At 41.3% G+C, this 16,587-nt stretch overlaps 1 protein-coding gene across 1 annotated transcript in view; it reads left to right on the forward strand.

The window, feature by feature from the left end:
* The window catches only part of LOC115092766 (disintegrin and metalloproteinase domain-containing protein 9-like), a 653,043-nt gene that overhangs the window by 418,451 nt on the left and 218,005 nt on the right, over positions 1-16,587 (forward strand). Inside the window, exon 8 of the mRNA XM_029604070.1 lies at positions 15,278-15,383. Coding sequence (XP_029459930.1) covers positions 15,278-15,383 — 106 coding nt within the window. The remainder of the gene's footprint in view (positions 1-15,277; positions 15,384-16,587) is intronic.

A 16,587-nucleotide genomic window follows, 5' to 3' on the forward strand; every position in this document is an offset into this window, starting at 1 on the left:
GATGGCAAACAAAAAGAGAACCAGGGCAAAAAATGTCAAAGAAATAGAGGGAAGGATGGACACAATTTCCTTCAAAAGAACTTAATAATAAGAACTGATACTATTTAACAAAGGGAAAGGGGAATACCTTTTCTTCTCTCTTCTAAACCCAAGCCTTGAAAAATAGGGTCTTAGGGTTCCTCTTTCCTAAATTAAAGAAAAGGAGAAAAAAGAAACCAGAACTAAAACAAACATTCCTGCATTTTAAAAGCTTAACTAAAAATCCACATCTACTACAGGGGGCTCTGTCATAGGCAGCCGAATGAGGGAGGCCACTGGGGCCATTGCCCAACCAACTATTTCCCCACACAGCATCTGCAATTAGGGGGTTTGGGAGGCAGGGACAGAGATTGGTTTGTTTGCCCTCCCCAACAGAAAAGATGTTCTGCTGTCCCTGAGCTCTGCTTTTTATAGCATAAGGCAGCAACTAGGGATATGCATTTGTTTGGAACAGATGCCAAAAATGCAGCAAATATGGCCATTTTTGGTTTGTTATGAATAGAACAATCTGAAAATAGCATTCTATGAAAGTACCTAAAATTTTTCTGATCCTTTTGTATTCATGGCATTAAAAAAAAACAAAAACAAAAATGAGCCTCCAGCAATTCTGGTAGGATCTCCCCAAGCCAAAAATCTGGCCTGGTGCTGAGGCATGCTCAGATCCAAACCAGCTCCCAGGCCTGCCCCAATCTGACCCGATGCCGAGGCCTACCCAGTGTCAGGCCCTGTGCAGAGCCAGCCCAGCATTGAGGCCTACCTGGTGCCAGGGCATACACCAAGTTGAACAGGCACCAGGCTCGGGACTGAGACTCACTCATTCTCTATCCCCTCCTTAAGAATTGCCAAGGCCTGGGAGCTCCTATCCAAGCCTCTAATTACCACTTGCCCAATCCAACAAAACTGGCAGGATTGGACAAGTGCTATTTTGCTGTATGACTATAGAAATCTACTATAGGGGTTACATGCAATAATTAACAGACATTACATCAAATATTCAACTAGTTCATGTCCTACATGTAATATTATACTGGCATTCTCATTGTTACATATGTTACTCACAATATTATACTTCATAAATATTTGTATTTATATTCATATATTAAACATATTGCAACTACTTTTATTACAATGTTAATCAATAAATACATACATATATCTCATAAATCTTTAGACACACAACCTAGTGGACATGCTAAGTACAAATTAAATTCTAAAAAATCATCCTATATTCATATTCCCAAATACATTCTTCCCCCATTCACACAACCCCTAAATATACCCACCCCCATTGTAAAACACACCTAAAAATTCTCTTATGTGCTAATATAGTTACTTATTCTTCTCTTTTCCCTCTAAGATCTTCCCCCTATCCTTGTAGTGAAACCTGTCTTGTCCATCCAGCACCTCCTCATTTCTTGTTTGTACAACACTCTCTACAAGGATCCCTGTTTCGCCAATAGCTTCCTCAGGGGATACGTTTTCACCCGCTTTCAAGTTCTCAACAGATATAGCTTCTCATGCCAATGATACTTCAATGTAAAATAAATTACATGTCACTATTATTGCACTACCACCAACCATTTACAATTATTATAAAGCTATGTTATTTACATAAGACCTATCGTTCTCAGTCCATGTCCACCACTAGTTTTCTCCTAATATCCCCTGTAACAAATATATTATATAATTTGTTAATTTAGTATATCCATTCTCCCACCCACTTTTCAATTTCAAAAAAACCATAATATCTTACTCATCCAAATGTTAATCAGTAGCCATCTTATTCTTTATAACTCTTCAAAAATCTTTTGCACACGTTCCATCGAAATATCTTCATTAAAGCTCAGGTTCCATGTGCCTGTTCACTATGCACAAAATACAAACAACATCAAAAATTCAATTCAGCTAACTATAAGTTTAATAATCTTCAGTTTACATACCATCCCTCTGACAAATCACCCTACTCCTTATCTTAAGCCTTCATCGGCACTGACAGTATCCAATATCTCGCAAAGTTTACCTCAAACTGAGCCTCCATTTCCCTTCAGTCAGGGATCCAAACTCACAGCCATATTCTCAAGTTCACTCTGAAGGCGGTTAACCACCCAGCTGCACAAATTATCTCAGTACTGACCGTCACAAGAAGCACAGCATTTAAAACAGATCTTAAAATGGCGACTTTAACCAATCACAAGACTGCCCCACCCGATCATGTACAAAAACATCTTAATCCCCGATCTCGCAAGAAAATCATCATTACCTAATACACATCAACAACACCCACCTGACCAATACATCCTAAACCGCAAATATCCCCACCCATACAACCAAACCAATACATCCAAACCATCCAGTATTCATAACCCATATCATATACATACATCAATCCCACTCATAATTGCACACCAGACCATCCACCCATCATAATTACCCTCAATACTAATACAACCATCAACCCCTACATACACAGCTGATGACTCATACACTACACATACCAATGATTCATTCACTCTGATGCCACCCAACAATAACCTTAAACTCAGTCATTCCTCCCAAAAATTATATATATCCAAATCCCATTCACTCCACCCAGCCAAACACACATGCACTTCTCACAATGTCCGCATATTCACCCTGCAAGGTCTACTGCTGCCATACAAACAACTCTACTCCTCATGGACCCAACTTATTTGTAAAAGGCTTCCTACTCCACTCCACAATTCCATCCTTCCGGTTGCACCATCTTCCACCAAAAAATAAATTTTTGTTCTAACCGCCACAATCTATGTGTGATATCACCTTGTACCGTAGATTTAACTTGCGCAATCACAAAGAACTTCAACTGATCTACCTTATGATTGGATCTAAACCAGTGATCAACCAGGGGCGCACCATCTTTTTTTATCCGCAGATTACTATTATGTTCAATGATCCTCAACCTAATCTTGCTTTTCGTATGGCCAATAAATAATAACTGGCAAGGGCACAATATTCCATATATCACCCTTTCTGATGTACACGAAAACAGCATATTCAAATCTCTCAATCTCTAACCTATTCTCACATACTGAGCATACTTGACAAAAATTATATTCCACATCTCCCCTTACTGACTGCCTGTAAGTCTTATTGGTTACTAAGGATCTTAAATTGCGACCCTTGCATATGCAAACATTGGTAATTCCTTGCATCTCCCAATTGTCTTTACTAGTCCCCAATGCTTAATGATGATTTTTCTAATATCCGCACATCTCGTTGAATATGGTAAACAGCACACTATTCTATCTACCCGATTTTTTTGATTCTTAATGAGTAAATTCTCTCTATTCGCATACAGGCCTCTTTTATAAGCCTGTTTGATACACTTCCTTGGATACCCACGGTTGGCAAACCTCTTACATAATGAGGCAGTTCTATTTTTATATTCATTCGCAGATGAACATTGCTGGGTCCATACCTTACAGACAGTTTCTCCTTCTCTGGTTCCTTCTGACCCAATCTAATAGTTCATGGTCAGAATCAGGTATATGTATTGGGGATCCCATGTCTCCCAGAGAGACACTTACTGTGAATCAGAAATTACTTAGAACTCTTATGTGGCATCATGCAATGATTTTTTAGTTGGGAAACTGAGATAGGAAAACAATACAGTTTCATGGTTCTGTACAGGTGATTATGGGTAGGGAGGAAGATGGAGGCTAAACTCACTAGTACAGGTTAAATTACATTCTATTTAGAAGCATTTGCAGTCCCACCTCATCCCAAACAGGGTCAGGTGACACAGCCAGGGAATGTTAACCCCTAGCTGTCTGGTTTGGAGGATAACTATCTGCTGTCAGTCCTCCAACAAAGTTAGGGCCAACAGAAAGAATGAATGAGCCAGGCAGCTGTCCAGAATGCACCAATATGCGTTTTAGAGTATGGGGACCACGTCTTCATGCTGCTGCTGCTCCTGCTGCTGCTGCTCCAGCAGCAGTACAGGTTTAACATCTCCCACAGCTGCAAGCAAATGGTCAGATCATCAGAGGGAGAACCTGGTCAGCTTCCTTATTGGAATATTCCCCTTCCTGCAGATGGCTGGAGGTTCAGAGGCCTTCTTCCCTCCACTTCCCACAGAGCCAGCCAGAAGGTCAGAGGACCCACTCACACCACAGGTGGACAGAAATTTAGAGGGGGATTCTGCCTTCCTGGATCTGCCTGCATAGCGTGCCAGTTAATCCAATGACGGGCCTGGCTGAAGTTAGAAAATCACAGCAAAGAAAAGGTTATGGAGGTGTTAAAAGAGAAAGAAGGCACTTTAGAAGAGAACCACTATAGTTTGCTAAATGTTTCCTTTTTCTCTTCCCACTGCCCAACACTAGCATCCTGGGAGAGGGGAGAGTTATCAGCATTGTGACAAAGATATACAAGTACATTTTAAAAGATCAGGCATGTGCCCAATTGTATATTGTGCTTGCAAATACATGCATACCATTTAAAATATCCCTACCACACATATGTTCTGGAGAGTTTATGCACAAGTGACTGACTGGGGGACAGAGAGAGAACTCTGATAAAAGGCCAATCTGCTGCTCTAGGTGGGTTTGGGTGGGGGGAAGTGTTACAAGGGCATTAGACCCTTGCACCCTAGACAGACTAATGTAACACTGCCTCCCCCCCCCCCAAAAAAAAAAAAAAACAACAAAAAAACAAAAACCACCCTGAGTTGAAAGTGTCCTTCTTACAGTGGGATATATATAGAGTGTCAGATTGGCCCTTTAAAAGAGTCTCTCTCTCTCTCCCTCATCAGCAAGTTGCATGCTTTGCCATAGTCAGCCTTGCAGAATTCAGGGGTTAAGCACATGCTTTCCAGCTTCTTAAAATTTACATAGCTTGTGTGTGTACAGGGCCATTTTTGTGTGAGAATCTACCTGATAGTGAGTATAGGGTTGCCAAATCTCCCCCTCCCTATTACCTCTGCAGTCAACACATCCCAAACTCCCAATGATCTTTTCTTTTTAAAGCAGGGGCTGAACTGGGGCCCGATGGTGTCAGTAGCAAGGTTAAAGAACATACACTAGAGATTGAACAAGCACATGCTCTGCTCCCAGGCTCCACATATTGAATCTAGAAGAGGGAAGGGTCATCATGGAGACTAGGAGATACCACATGCAGCAGCAAGAGGGGGGCTTCCCAGTCTTTTGCATAGAGTGTCATATGTATGATTTTTTACACACCGGTGAGAAGTTGTACACGTGCATGCGATGCAAAGAGTTCCTGGCTCTCAGAGAACAAGTCCGATCTCTGGAGGCTAGAGTGGCAGACCTGGAGGAACTGAGGCAGACAGAGAGGTATATAGATGAGACCTTCAGGGACATAGTAGTCAAGTCCCAACTTCAGACTGGCAGCCCTGGTGCTGCCTTGGAGGAAGAAGGTCTCATGATGGGAGAGCACCAACCAGGTGCAGCAGGACAGGATCCTGTAGCAAGGACCTGCTCTCCAGGTGATGCTTTGACCTTTCGCACTGAGGATATCTCCCCAAGGCCTACTGCCCAGGAGGGAAGGGTTAGGTCGGCCATCATAGTTGGTGATTCGATTATTAGGAATGTAGATAGCTGGATGGCTGGTGGGCGTGAGGATCGCCTGGTAACATGCCTACCTGGTGCGAAGGAGGCGGACCTCAAGAGTCACCTAGATAGGATTTTAGACAGTGCTGGGGAGGAGCCGGCTGTCGTGGTACATGTGGGCACCAATGACATAGGAAAATGTGGGAGGGAGGTTCTGGAAGCCAAATTTAGGCTCTTAGGTAGAAAGCTTAAATCCAGAACCTCCAGGGTAGCATTCTCTGAAATGCTCCCTGTTCCACGTGCAGGTCACCAGAGGCAGGCAGAGCTCCGGAGTCTCAATGTGTGGATGAGACGATGGTGCAAGGAAGAGGGATTCAGTTTTCTTAGGAACTGGGGAACCTTTTGAGGAAGAGAAAGTCTCTTCCGAAGGTATGGGCTCCACCTTAACCAGGGTGGAACCAGACTGCTGGCGCTAACCTTTAAAAAGGAGATAGAGCAGCTTTTAAACTAGAACAAAGGGGAAAGCTGACAGTCGCTCAGCAGCGCATGGTTCGGAGAGAGGTATCTTCAAAGGATACTAATGATGCATTAGAATTAGGGCATCCTGACAGTGAGGTTCCAATAATTAGAAAAATAGTCCAAGTGCCTGTAACTAAAAACTCACCTGAGCTAAAAAATTCTAACTTATCCCTATCAATTAAAAAGCAGAATGAAAATACAAACAAAAAACAAACTTTGAAATGTTTGTATGCTAATGCCAGAAGTCTAAGAAGTAAGATGGGAGAATTAGAATGTATAGCAGTGAATGATGACATAGACTTAATTGGCATCTCAGAGACATGGTGGAAAGAGGATAACCAATGGGACAGTGCTATATCGGGGTACAAATTATATCGCAATGACAGAGAGGAGCACCTGGGAGGAGGTGTGGCGCTTTATGTCCGGGATGGCATAGAGTCCAACAGGATAAACATGCATGAGACTAAATACAAAATTGAATCTTTATGGGTAGAAATCCCTTGTGTGTCGGGAAAGACTATAGTGATAGGGTTATACTACCATCCACCTGGTCAAGATAATGAGACGGACAGTGAAATGCTAAGAGAAATTAGGGAAGCTAACCAAATTGGTAGTGCAGTAATAATGGGAGACTTCAATTACCCCAAAATTGACTGGGTAAATGTATCATCGGGACACGCTAGAGAGATAATGTTCCTGGATGGAATAAATGATAGCTTTATGGAGCAATCTGTTCAGGAACCGATGAGAGAGGGAGCAATTTTAGATCTAATTCTCAGTGGAGCACAGGACTTGGTGAGAGAGATAACGGTGGTGGGGCCGCTTGGCAATAGTGATCATAATATGATCAAATTTGATTTAATGATTGGAAGAGGAACAGTGTGCAAATCCAAGGCTCTCGTGCTAAACTTTCAAAAGGGAAACTTTGATAAAATGATAAAAATTGTTAGACAAAAGCTGAAAGGAGCAGCTACAAAAGTAAAAAATGTCCAAGAGGCTTGGTCATTGTTAAAAAAATACCATTCTAGAAGCACAGTGCAGATGTATTCCACACATTAAGAAAGGTGGAAAGAAGGCAAAACAATTACCGGCATGGTTAAAAGGGGAGATGAAAGAAGCTATTTTAGCCAAAAGATCTTCATTCAAAAATTGGAAGAAGGGTCCAACAGAAGAAAATAGGATTTATTTATTTATTTAACATTTTATATACCGGCATTCGTAGGACACATCATGTCGGTTCACAATTAACTGAGAAAGGAAATTACATTGAACAAGGGGGTTTAACTGGGAGAAATTGGATAATAATTGGATAATAATTGGATAATAAAGAACAAGGTAAATAGCGAAGTACAAGAGATAGAGTAAGCAAGCATGGATAACTTAATTGGAACGATATGGATTAGGTATGGGTATCCATATGTAAAGCATAAACGTTGGCAAGTTAAATGTAAGAAATTGATAAGACAGGCTAAGAGAGAATTTGAAAAGAAGTTGGCTGTAGAGGCAAAAACTCACAGTAAAAACTTTTTAAAATATATCCGAAGCAGAAAGCCTGTGAGGGAGTCAGTTGGACAGTTAGATGATCGAGGGGTTAAAGGGGCACTTAGAGAAGATAAGGCCATCGCGGAAAGATTAAATGATTCCTTTGCTTCGGTGTTTACTGAAGAGGATGTTGGGGAGGTACCCGTAATGGAGAAGGTTTTCATGGGTAATGATTCAGATGGACTGAATCAAATCACGGTGAACCTAGAAGATGTGGTAGGCCTGATTGACAAACTGAAGGGTAATAAATCACCTGGACCAGATGGTATATACCCCAGAGTTCTGAAGGAACTAAAAAATGAAATTTCAGACCTATTAGTAAAAATTTGTAACCTATCATTAAAATCATCCATTGTACCTGAAGATTGGAGAATAGCAAATGTAACCCCAATATTTAAAAAGGGCTCCAGGGGTGATCCGGGTAACTACAGACCGGTTAGCCTGACTTCAGTGCCAGGAAAAATAGTGGAAAGTGTTCCAAACATCAAAATCACAGAACATATAGAAAGACATGGTTTAATGGAACAAAGTCAGCATGGCTTTACCCAAGGCAAGTCTTGCCTCACAAATCTGCTTCACTTTTTTGAAGGAGTTAATAAACATGTGGATAAAGGTGAACCAGTAGATATAGTATACTTGGATTTTCAGAAGGCGTTTGACAAAGTTCTTCATGAGAGGCTTCTGGGAAAAGTAAAAAGTCATGGGATAGGTGGCAATGTCTTTCGTGGATTGCAAACTGGCTAAAAGACAGGAAACAGAGAGTAGGATTAAATGGACAATTTTCTCAGTGGAAGGGAGTGGACAGTGGAGTGCCTCAGGGATCTGTATTGGGACCCTTACTTTTCAATATATTTATAAATGATCTGGAAAGAAATACGATGAGTGAGATAATCAAATTTGCAGATTACACAAAATTATTCAGAGTAGTTAAATCACAAGCAGATTGTGATAAATTGCAGGAAGACCTTGTGAGACTGGAAAATTGGGCATCCAAATGGCAGATGAAATTTAATGTGGATAAGTGCAAGGTGATGCATATAGGGAAAAATAACCCATGCTATAATTACACAATGTTGGGTTCCATATTAGGTGCTACAACCCAAGAAAGAGATCTAGGTGTCATAGGGGATAACACATTGAAATCGTCGGTTCAGTGTGCTACAGCAGTCAAAAAAGCAAACAGAATGTTGGGAATTATTAGAAAGGGAATGGTGAATAAAACGGAAAATGTCATAATGCCTCTGTATCGCTCCATGGTGAGACCGCACCTTGAATACTGTGTACAATTCTGGTCGCCGCATCTCAAAAAAGATATAATTGCGATGGAGAAGGTACAGAGAAGGGCTACCAAAATGATAAGGGGAATGGAACAGCTCGACTATGAGGAAAGACTAAAGAGGTTAGGACTTTTCAGCTTGGAGAAGAGATGGCTGAGGGGGGATATGATAGAGATGTTTAAAATCATGAGAGGTCTAGAACGGGTAGATGTGAATCGGTTATTTACTCTTTCGGATAGTAGGAAGACTAGGGGGCACTCCATGAAGTTAGCATGGTGCACATTTAAAACTAATCGGAGAAAGTTCTTTTTTACTCAACGCACAATTAAACTCTGGATTTTTTTGCCAGAGGATGTGGTTAGTGCAGTTAGTATAGCTGTGTTTAAAAAAGGATTGGATAAGTTCTTGGAGGAGAAGTCCATTACCTGCTATTAAGTTCACTTAGAGAATAGCCACTGCCATTAGCAATGGTAACATGGAATAGACTTAGTTTTTGGGTACTTGCCAGGTTCTTAGGGCCTGGATTGGCCACTGTTGGAAACAGGATGCTGGACTTGATGGACCCTTGGTCTGACCCAGTATGGCATTTTCTTATGTTCTTATGGTCTAGTCTCTAGACCATGCACTTTAACAACGAGTTACCAATGATGCTGTTGCCTCTGCAATCAGGATTTGGACTGCACCTTATATTTAGGAGGAGGTTTATTGCCCCTCCCTGCATACCTCTCCCCCACCTTCTCCAAGCTCTGCTTGTAGCTTCCTTTTTCTATCACTGCAGCTGGCAGAAGAATGGGAATGAGAAGTAGTGCTTGAGAGGGCAACTTTCAAATTGTGTGCAGAAGTGTAAAGTCTGTGGGTACTTTTTATTGTATTTGCAGGCTTTGTTGATTTTCAATATTTTTTCTCTGTGCATAAAATTATGCATAAACTGACACTCCACATCCATTTTTATGTGCAGAGAGATTGTAGGCAATTGTCATAGAGACTATTTTTGTGTGTAAAACAATATTTCATCTGCAGAAACACCTTTGAAAACTGTCCTCTGAAATAGCAATTATAATTTTGCTGTGCTATCCTTTTGCATAGGGAACTTAATCTTAATCCCTGAATCCTGGGAAGTTGGATCAGTGCGGGACGTCTCAGGAAAGTTATCAGCTCAGGGTCCTATCAAAGCTGTAGACACAATCAGTCAAATGACCTATAAAAACATGGAGGCCAATATTCAAATTCTACTTAGCTATGTTCAGTGTTCACTACTTAGCTGGATAAGTTACTTATATGGCTAAGTAGTTAACTGAATAACTTGAAGGGATGGGTGGGGGGTAATGGATGGATCAGAGCCATGCTACTAATTTGGCTAATTTAGCCGGATAAGTGCAATATTCAGACTTATTCAGTTAAGTTAACCGGATAAGTTAGACCTGCTCAAAAGCAGGTCTAAACTTAACTGGATATAACTTATTCAGCTAAGTAGTGGAAAATATGGGTATAGTCAGCAGCATAGATGTGCTGCTGAATATCCTGTGTATGTTAGCCAGATAAGTCCTATCTGAAAACATACATAAATTGATATCTTTGAAAACTCATCTCACCAAACCTAACATACAAAAAAAAAATGAAAAGCCATACTTGGTACAACTATTTGTTTTTACACATATTGATACTTTTATTACCATGATACCACATTCAACTGGTTTAAATCCTTCCTACAAGACAGGTTCTATAAAGTTAAGATCAACAACAATGAATCTCAACCGATCAGTACAAGTCTAGGCGTCCCTCAAGGATCCTCCTTATCACCGACCTTATTCAACATCTACTTGCTCCCTCTCTGTAATCTACTCTCTAAGCTAAATCTAACCCACTACCTATATGCAGACGATATCCAAATTCTCATTCCAATTTCCAAATCTTTGCAAGAAACCCTTCATTTTTGGAATTCATGCTTCCTCTCCATATCAAATCTCCTTGCTGAACTCTGCCTAATTCTCAATGCCAACAAAACTGAATACCTCCTAATTACCCAAGATGGCAATTACTAGGGGTGTGCATTCGTTTTGAACGCATATGTAAAACGCAACTTATTATTTTTTTTTTAACTTAAAAAAGTGATGAGGCACAACGATCGTGATTTCCAACTTATTCAACATAGCTATGTTGAATACGTCGAACCTAAATAAACACTTAAACCCCCCACCCTCCTGACCCCCCCAAGACTTACCAAAACTCCCTGGTGGTCCAGCGGGGAGTCAGGAAGCCATTCCTGTATTCCTTTGCGAGGAGCACGTGACATCGGCGTCACGTCGGAGTGATGCGGACGTCACGTGATTCACCGTGCCTCCGCTCCGGGACCCCCGTTGGACCCAACTGGAACTTTTGGCCAGCTTGGGGGGGTCAGGAGGCCCCCCCAAGCTGGCCAAAAGTTCCGGTTGGGTCGAACGCCCAAAACACAGGGGTCGCCTAAAGCAGGGGTCCCCAACCACCGGTCCGCGGACCGGGACCGGGCCGTGGGAGTTTTTTGCCAGTCCGCGGCGCCGCCAAGCACCAGCAGGTGTGTCGCGCGTTCCCAGTCTCTCCCGCTGCCGTTGCCGCCGGGCTGTCAGCACGTTCAAGCCCAGCGGGAACGGCAGCGGCGCTAGAGGAAGCTCTGCACCCGCGGCTGGGCCTTTTCTTCTTCCTGCGCCTGCCCCCCCCCTCCCGTGACCCGGAACAGGAAGTGAATCGCGGTGCGCAGGAAGGAGAGAGAGCCGCGCCGCGCGAAAAAGTAGCAGCAGCGGCTGCAGCATCGGTCCCCGAGCAATTGAAGCAGCCGGTAATGGAGAAAGGAGACAGCAGCATGAGCCTCCCGCGGCCGATGGGATTCTTCTTTCTTGGCCAGCGGAGGCTGCTGCAGCTCCCATTTGTGCTCGGGGGAGAAGAGGAAGTGAGTGAGAGAAAGAGAGAGAAGCAGCCAGCCAGCCTGTGTGTGATTGACTGGTCAGAGAGCTGATGTGTGTGTGTATGTGAGAGACAATGAAAGTGATTGCTCAGGGAGATGACTGATGTGTATGTGAGAGTGTGAGACATTAGTCAGGGAGGTGGACTGATGTGTGTGTGTGAGAAAGAGAAAAAGCATTGAAGTGAGAAATCTGGGTATGTGAGAAAGCATGGGCATAAGAAGCCTGGTGTTTGTGTGTGTGTGTGTGGGGGGGGGGGGTGAAAGAAAGCACGGGAGTGAGAAACCTGGGTGAGCTTGCATGCATGAGAGAGAGAGACTGCTTGGTAAGGTGATGGTGTGTGTGAGAGAAAAAGACTGGTGTGTGTGTGTGAATATGAGACAATGTGATTCAGGGAATGAGAAGCCTGTGCACGTGGAGAGTGAGCATGGAAATGAGAGACTGGTGTGTGTGTAACAGAGAGAAAGTGATTATGGGAATGAGAAGCCTGTGCATGTGGAGAGAACAAGCATGGGAGTGAGAGACTGGTGAGTGAGTGAGTGTGTGTGGGGGTGTGTGTGTGGGGGTGTGTGTGAGAGAGAGAGAGACAGAGAAAGTGATTATGAGAGTGAGAAGCCCATATATGTAAGTAGAACACGGGAGTGGGAAGCCTGTGTGTGTGTGTGTGTGTGTGTGTATGGCATGAGAGAAACTGTTCAGGAAGGTGACTGGTGTGTGTGTGTGTGAGAAAGTGATTATGAGAGTGAGAAGCCCGTATATGTAAGTAGAACACGGGAGTGGGAAGCCTGTGTGTGTGTGTGTGTATGGCATGAGAGAAACTGTTCAGGAAGGTGACTGGTGTGTGTGTGCCAAAGACTGTTTGGGAGATGATTGGTGTGTGAGAGACAGAAACTGGTCATGGGGGCATGACTGGTATGGTGTGTGTGTGTGAGAGACATGGGCACTAAGGAAGAGGACCATAAGTATAGAGCTTAGCTTCTACTGCTGCTTCTGGTGAGTGCCACGGCCTGCAGGGAAGGGGAGTAGGAGAGCTGCTGGAGGGGGTAAGTAAAGGTGGCTTTTTAAGTTTATTTTTCTTGACTGCCATTTTAATTGTGTGATGTCTGCTTTTTTGAAATATTTTATTGGTTTTTGGAGAATGTTTAATAGTTTTTATGAGTTTTTAATTGTTGGATGTTCATAGCTGTTTTGAAACATTTATTCTGCTTATTAGTATAGTTTTACAATTATTTCTGTGTGGGGATCTATAGCTGCTTGCTAGTTCTGTTTTCCTAATAAGAGGTGTATTGGTTTTTAGGACCTGATTTAATATTTGTAGTGTTGCCTTTTCATAGATAGGGTTGCTCCTGTTTGAGTGTATTCCATAATACAGGTGTAACTGTGTGCGGATTAGTTTATGTGCATTACTACAGATCCTGGGAGTATGTTAGGTCGGTTCTGTGTCTGTTACCGAGATGAGATATTTTGCTAGCATGTAAGCGCTTGTATCGGTCTTATTTGTTGTGTTTTCTCAGAGGACATGCATTGGTGGTAAACTGCTGTCTTTTCATAAGTAGGGCTATTGAGCCTGGAAATAGAAGGAGTTTGAGTTGCTGTTACTGAGATGTCACTAGAACCAGAATATCTTTTTTGTAGGGTGAGTTGTATGGGGAATGTCATAATTCTGCTTTACATCCATTATTGTGGGTCAGGGGGGTTCCTGTGGATACAAACCGTACTTTTACATCTAGCCCCGTGACGATCATGGGTCAGTATGCCATGCATGTGAGAACCTATGGTGAGTTGAGTTACATTCACATTATAAATGTCATAATTAAATGATAAGTGTGCACTAAAATCCAACCCCATCCATAACCCCATATGACCAAAGCCCCGCCCTCACCCCACCCTCACGGGGCGAGGGCGGGGCGAGGGGTCACCGCAACATGAGGAACTGTATTGCGGGGTCACGGCATTAGAAAGGTTGAGAACCACTGCTCTAGAACCACCTCCTCTTTCTCCCCGGGTCAGAAACCTAGGAGTCACCATGGATAACCATCTGAATTTCAAAAACTTTATCAGTAACACCGTAAAAGAATGCTTCTTCAAACTCCAAGTTCTAAAAAGACTCAGACCCTTACTTCACCCCCACGATTTCAGATCAGTTTCGCAAGCAATCATATTTTCTAAAATTGATTACTGCAATTCTCTTTTACTTGGGCTCCCAGCTATCTCCCTAAAACCTCTACAAATGCTCCAAAATGCCACTTCCAGGATTCTAACTAAAGCAAAAAAAAGAGACCACATAACTCCAATTTTAAAGAATTCTCATTGGCTCCCTATAAAATATAGAATCCTCTACAAAGCCCTCTCAACCATCCATAAATCGATTTACAAAACCTCATACCTCGACCTCAGGATCCCATTGCAGCTACATTCATCCTCCCGTCCGTTGAGATCAGCGCAAAAAGGCTCTCTAAAAACCCCTCCACTCAAAATATCTGCAAACAAAAGAGCCTTCTCCACAGCAGGTCCTAACCAATGGAACTCTCTCCCTTCAGATCTTAGACTCGAACAATGCCCCCTCACATTTAAGAAAAGTCTTAAAACCTGGCTTTTCACACAAGCCTACGCCTGAGTTGGACTTTACAACACCATCCTTTCCTGGACAATTTCATTTTATCCCACTTCGCTTAATAATACTAGAATTAATTGCAAATCCCTCTTGCCAATTTTCAACTACTTGATACATGATTGATTCATTCTAATCGCTAGTATATAAGATTGCTGTTATTTAAACTGATGTTTTTTTATAATTTGTTATTTATTTGAATTTTCTCCAAGTTCCTCATTTTCCTTGTTCTCTGTAAGACTCACTTGTTAAGTCATTTCCATGTTATATGTAAACCGAAGTGATTAGTAACATTGTTACCAGAACCTCGGTATATAAAAAATGCTAAATAATAATAATAATAATTTATGAAGTAATTTTGAAGCACTGGTGGTTCTATGAGTTTGTACATGATCAATTTGGGTGGCACATTTTTTTAAGTTGATGGTTCATGAATACAACTGTGCTCTTTTGATCCTACATCCTTATGTATAATAGAATATTAGGAACTTGTATATGTTGACTAGTTTACCTTTTTAATATATCCTTCTTTTTCTTTCTTTTGTACAATCTCTGTCCTCACTCATTCCTATCTGGTTCTACTGTCAGTGTCTATGCTCTGCCCCAGTCATCTTCATAAAAGCAATAACTTTCTGTCCCTTTCCCTATCTAGCTGTAAGGAATGTTTTGTTTTGTTTTTGTGGGAGTTTCTTTTATTGTTTATTAACAGATAACTTAATCTTGCCGAATTTAAGAAACAGGAGTTTGTGTAAGAAAATGTGTTTAATTCTCTCTTGTTTGTTATTGTACCTTTTTTCTATCTTACAGAAGCAAGAAGTGCATCACTGGCATGTTTCAGTCATCTGAATACCATAGGTGACAGGTTTGGCAATTGTGGATATGAAAACAAAAAATTCAAGAAATGTGACATCAAGTAGGTTGCAAGGATTGACAAGCATAAAATGTAAAGATTTATATTATATCACATTTGGGTATAGTAGAAAAAAGTTAACATTAATTAGTAGCTACCATGGTAATATATTGCATGAAAATTAGCTGCTTCAGGCAAATACCCTAATTAGAGTATCTTTTTTAAATCAAAAACTTTTTATCATTGTATTTGTTTATTATCATCATTATTACTATTTTAAATGTTTATGGTATTCTGACCAGGGTATCTTATAATACTGCTTTCAAAATATATTAATACAGTACTAAATAAAAGAGTTGATGAAAGACAAAGTCAGAGTAGTGACAAGTTGGGTTAAGCCAGGTGGCAGTTGAAACCTGAAGGAAGAAAAAGAAGAAGCATCCTGGACATCGGACAGAATTTGTTCTATAAAATAAGACGGAGAAGCGAGATTTTGAAAAGGAAATGGGACTTATTAATATGGGAATGGAGGTAAGTAAGTGATTGGGAATATATTACAGAAAGAAAAAGTAAAAACAGAAGGAAAGAAGAAACCATAATGACTCCTGATCATTATTTTGTGAGAATATAGCGAAGAAGCATTTGAATGAAAGAAAAATATCCATTCTGTTAATCTTAGATCTTGTTCTGTATCATAGTTCATTATATGCCATTCCCTCACATTTCTAGAAGCAGATGTGCTTCAAAAAATTCATGATTGCTTCATGCATATTCTCAACAATCTAACTGCTCCAATACAAAACTGCTCTCATAGGACTTAGAAAGAACCAGAAAATCTTTCTGAGAGTGTGTAGGATTTCCCAAGCAACCATCTGTTTGCGAGCTTCTTCATTTCTTTTTCATTTGCTTTGCCAACCAGACATGTGAACATCATTATGTGGCTCTACCTTCATCTGGACTATGAATTAATTACCCCCATGTTTGGTTCCACATGAGAAATTATATTTACTAATATATTTTATCTTCGGGTTCATAGCCGGAGTGGGGGGGGGGGGGGTTCCGGTCACCCCAATAACAAAATGATGTGCCTTTCCCAAACAATCTCTCACTTGTGGTACCACAGACCAGGCAAAATCATCACACAAGAATAAAACGATAATTTACCTATTTACTAATAGACAGTAAATCCAACCAGAACATTAAATGGGAAAAGTGCAGTAGTAAAGTATAATATAAATGTGCAGTTTTCTTATTTTAAATCAAACAA

This window comes from Rhinatrema bivittatum, chromosome 5, assembly GCF_901001135.1.
Source record: "Rhinatrema bivittatum chromosome 5, aRhiBiv1.1, whole genome shotgun sequence".
Taxonomy (NCBI): Eukaryota; Metazoa; Chordata; class Amphibia; order Gymnophiona; family Rhinatrematidae; genus Rhinatrema; species Rhinatrema bivittatum.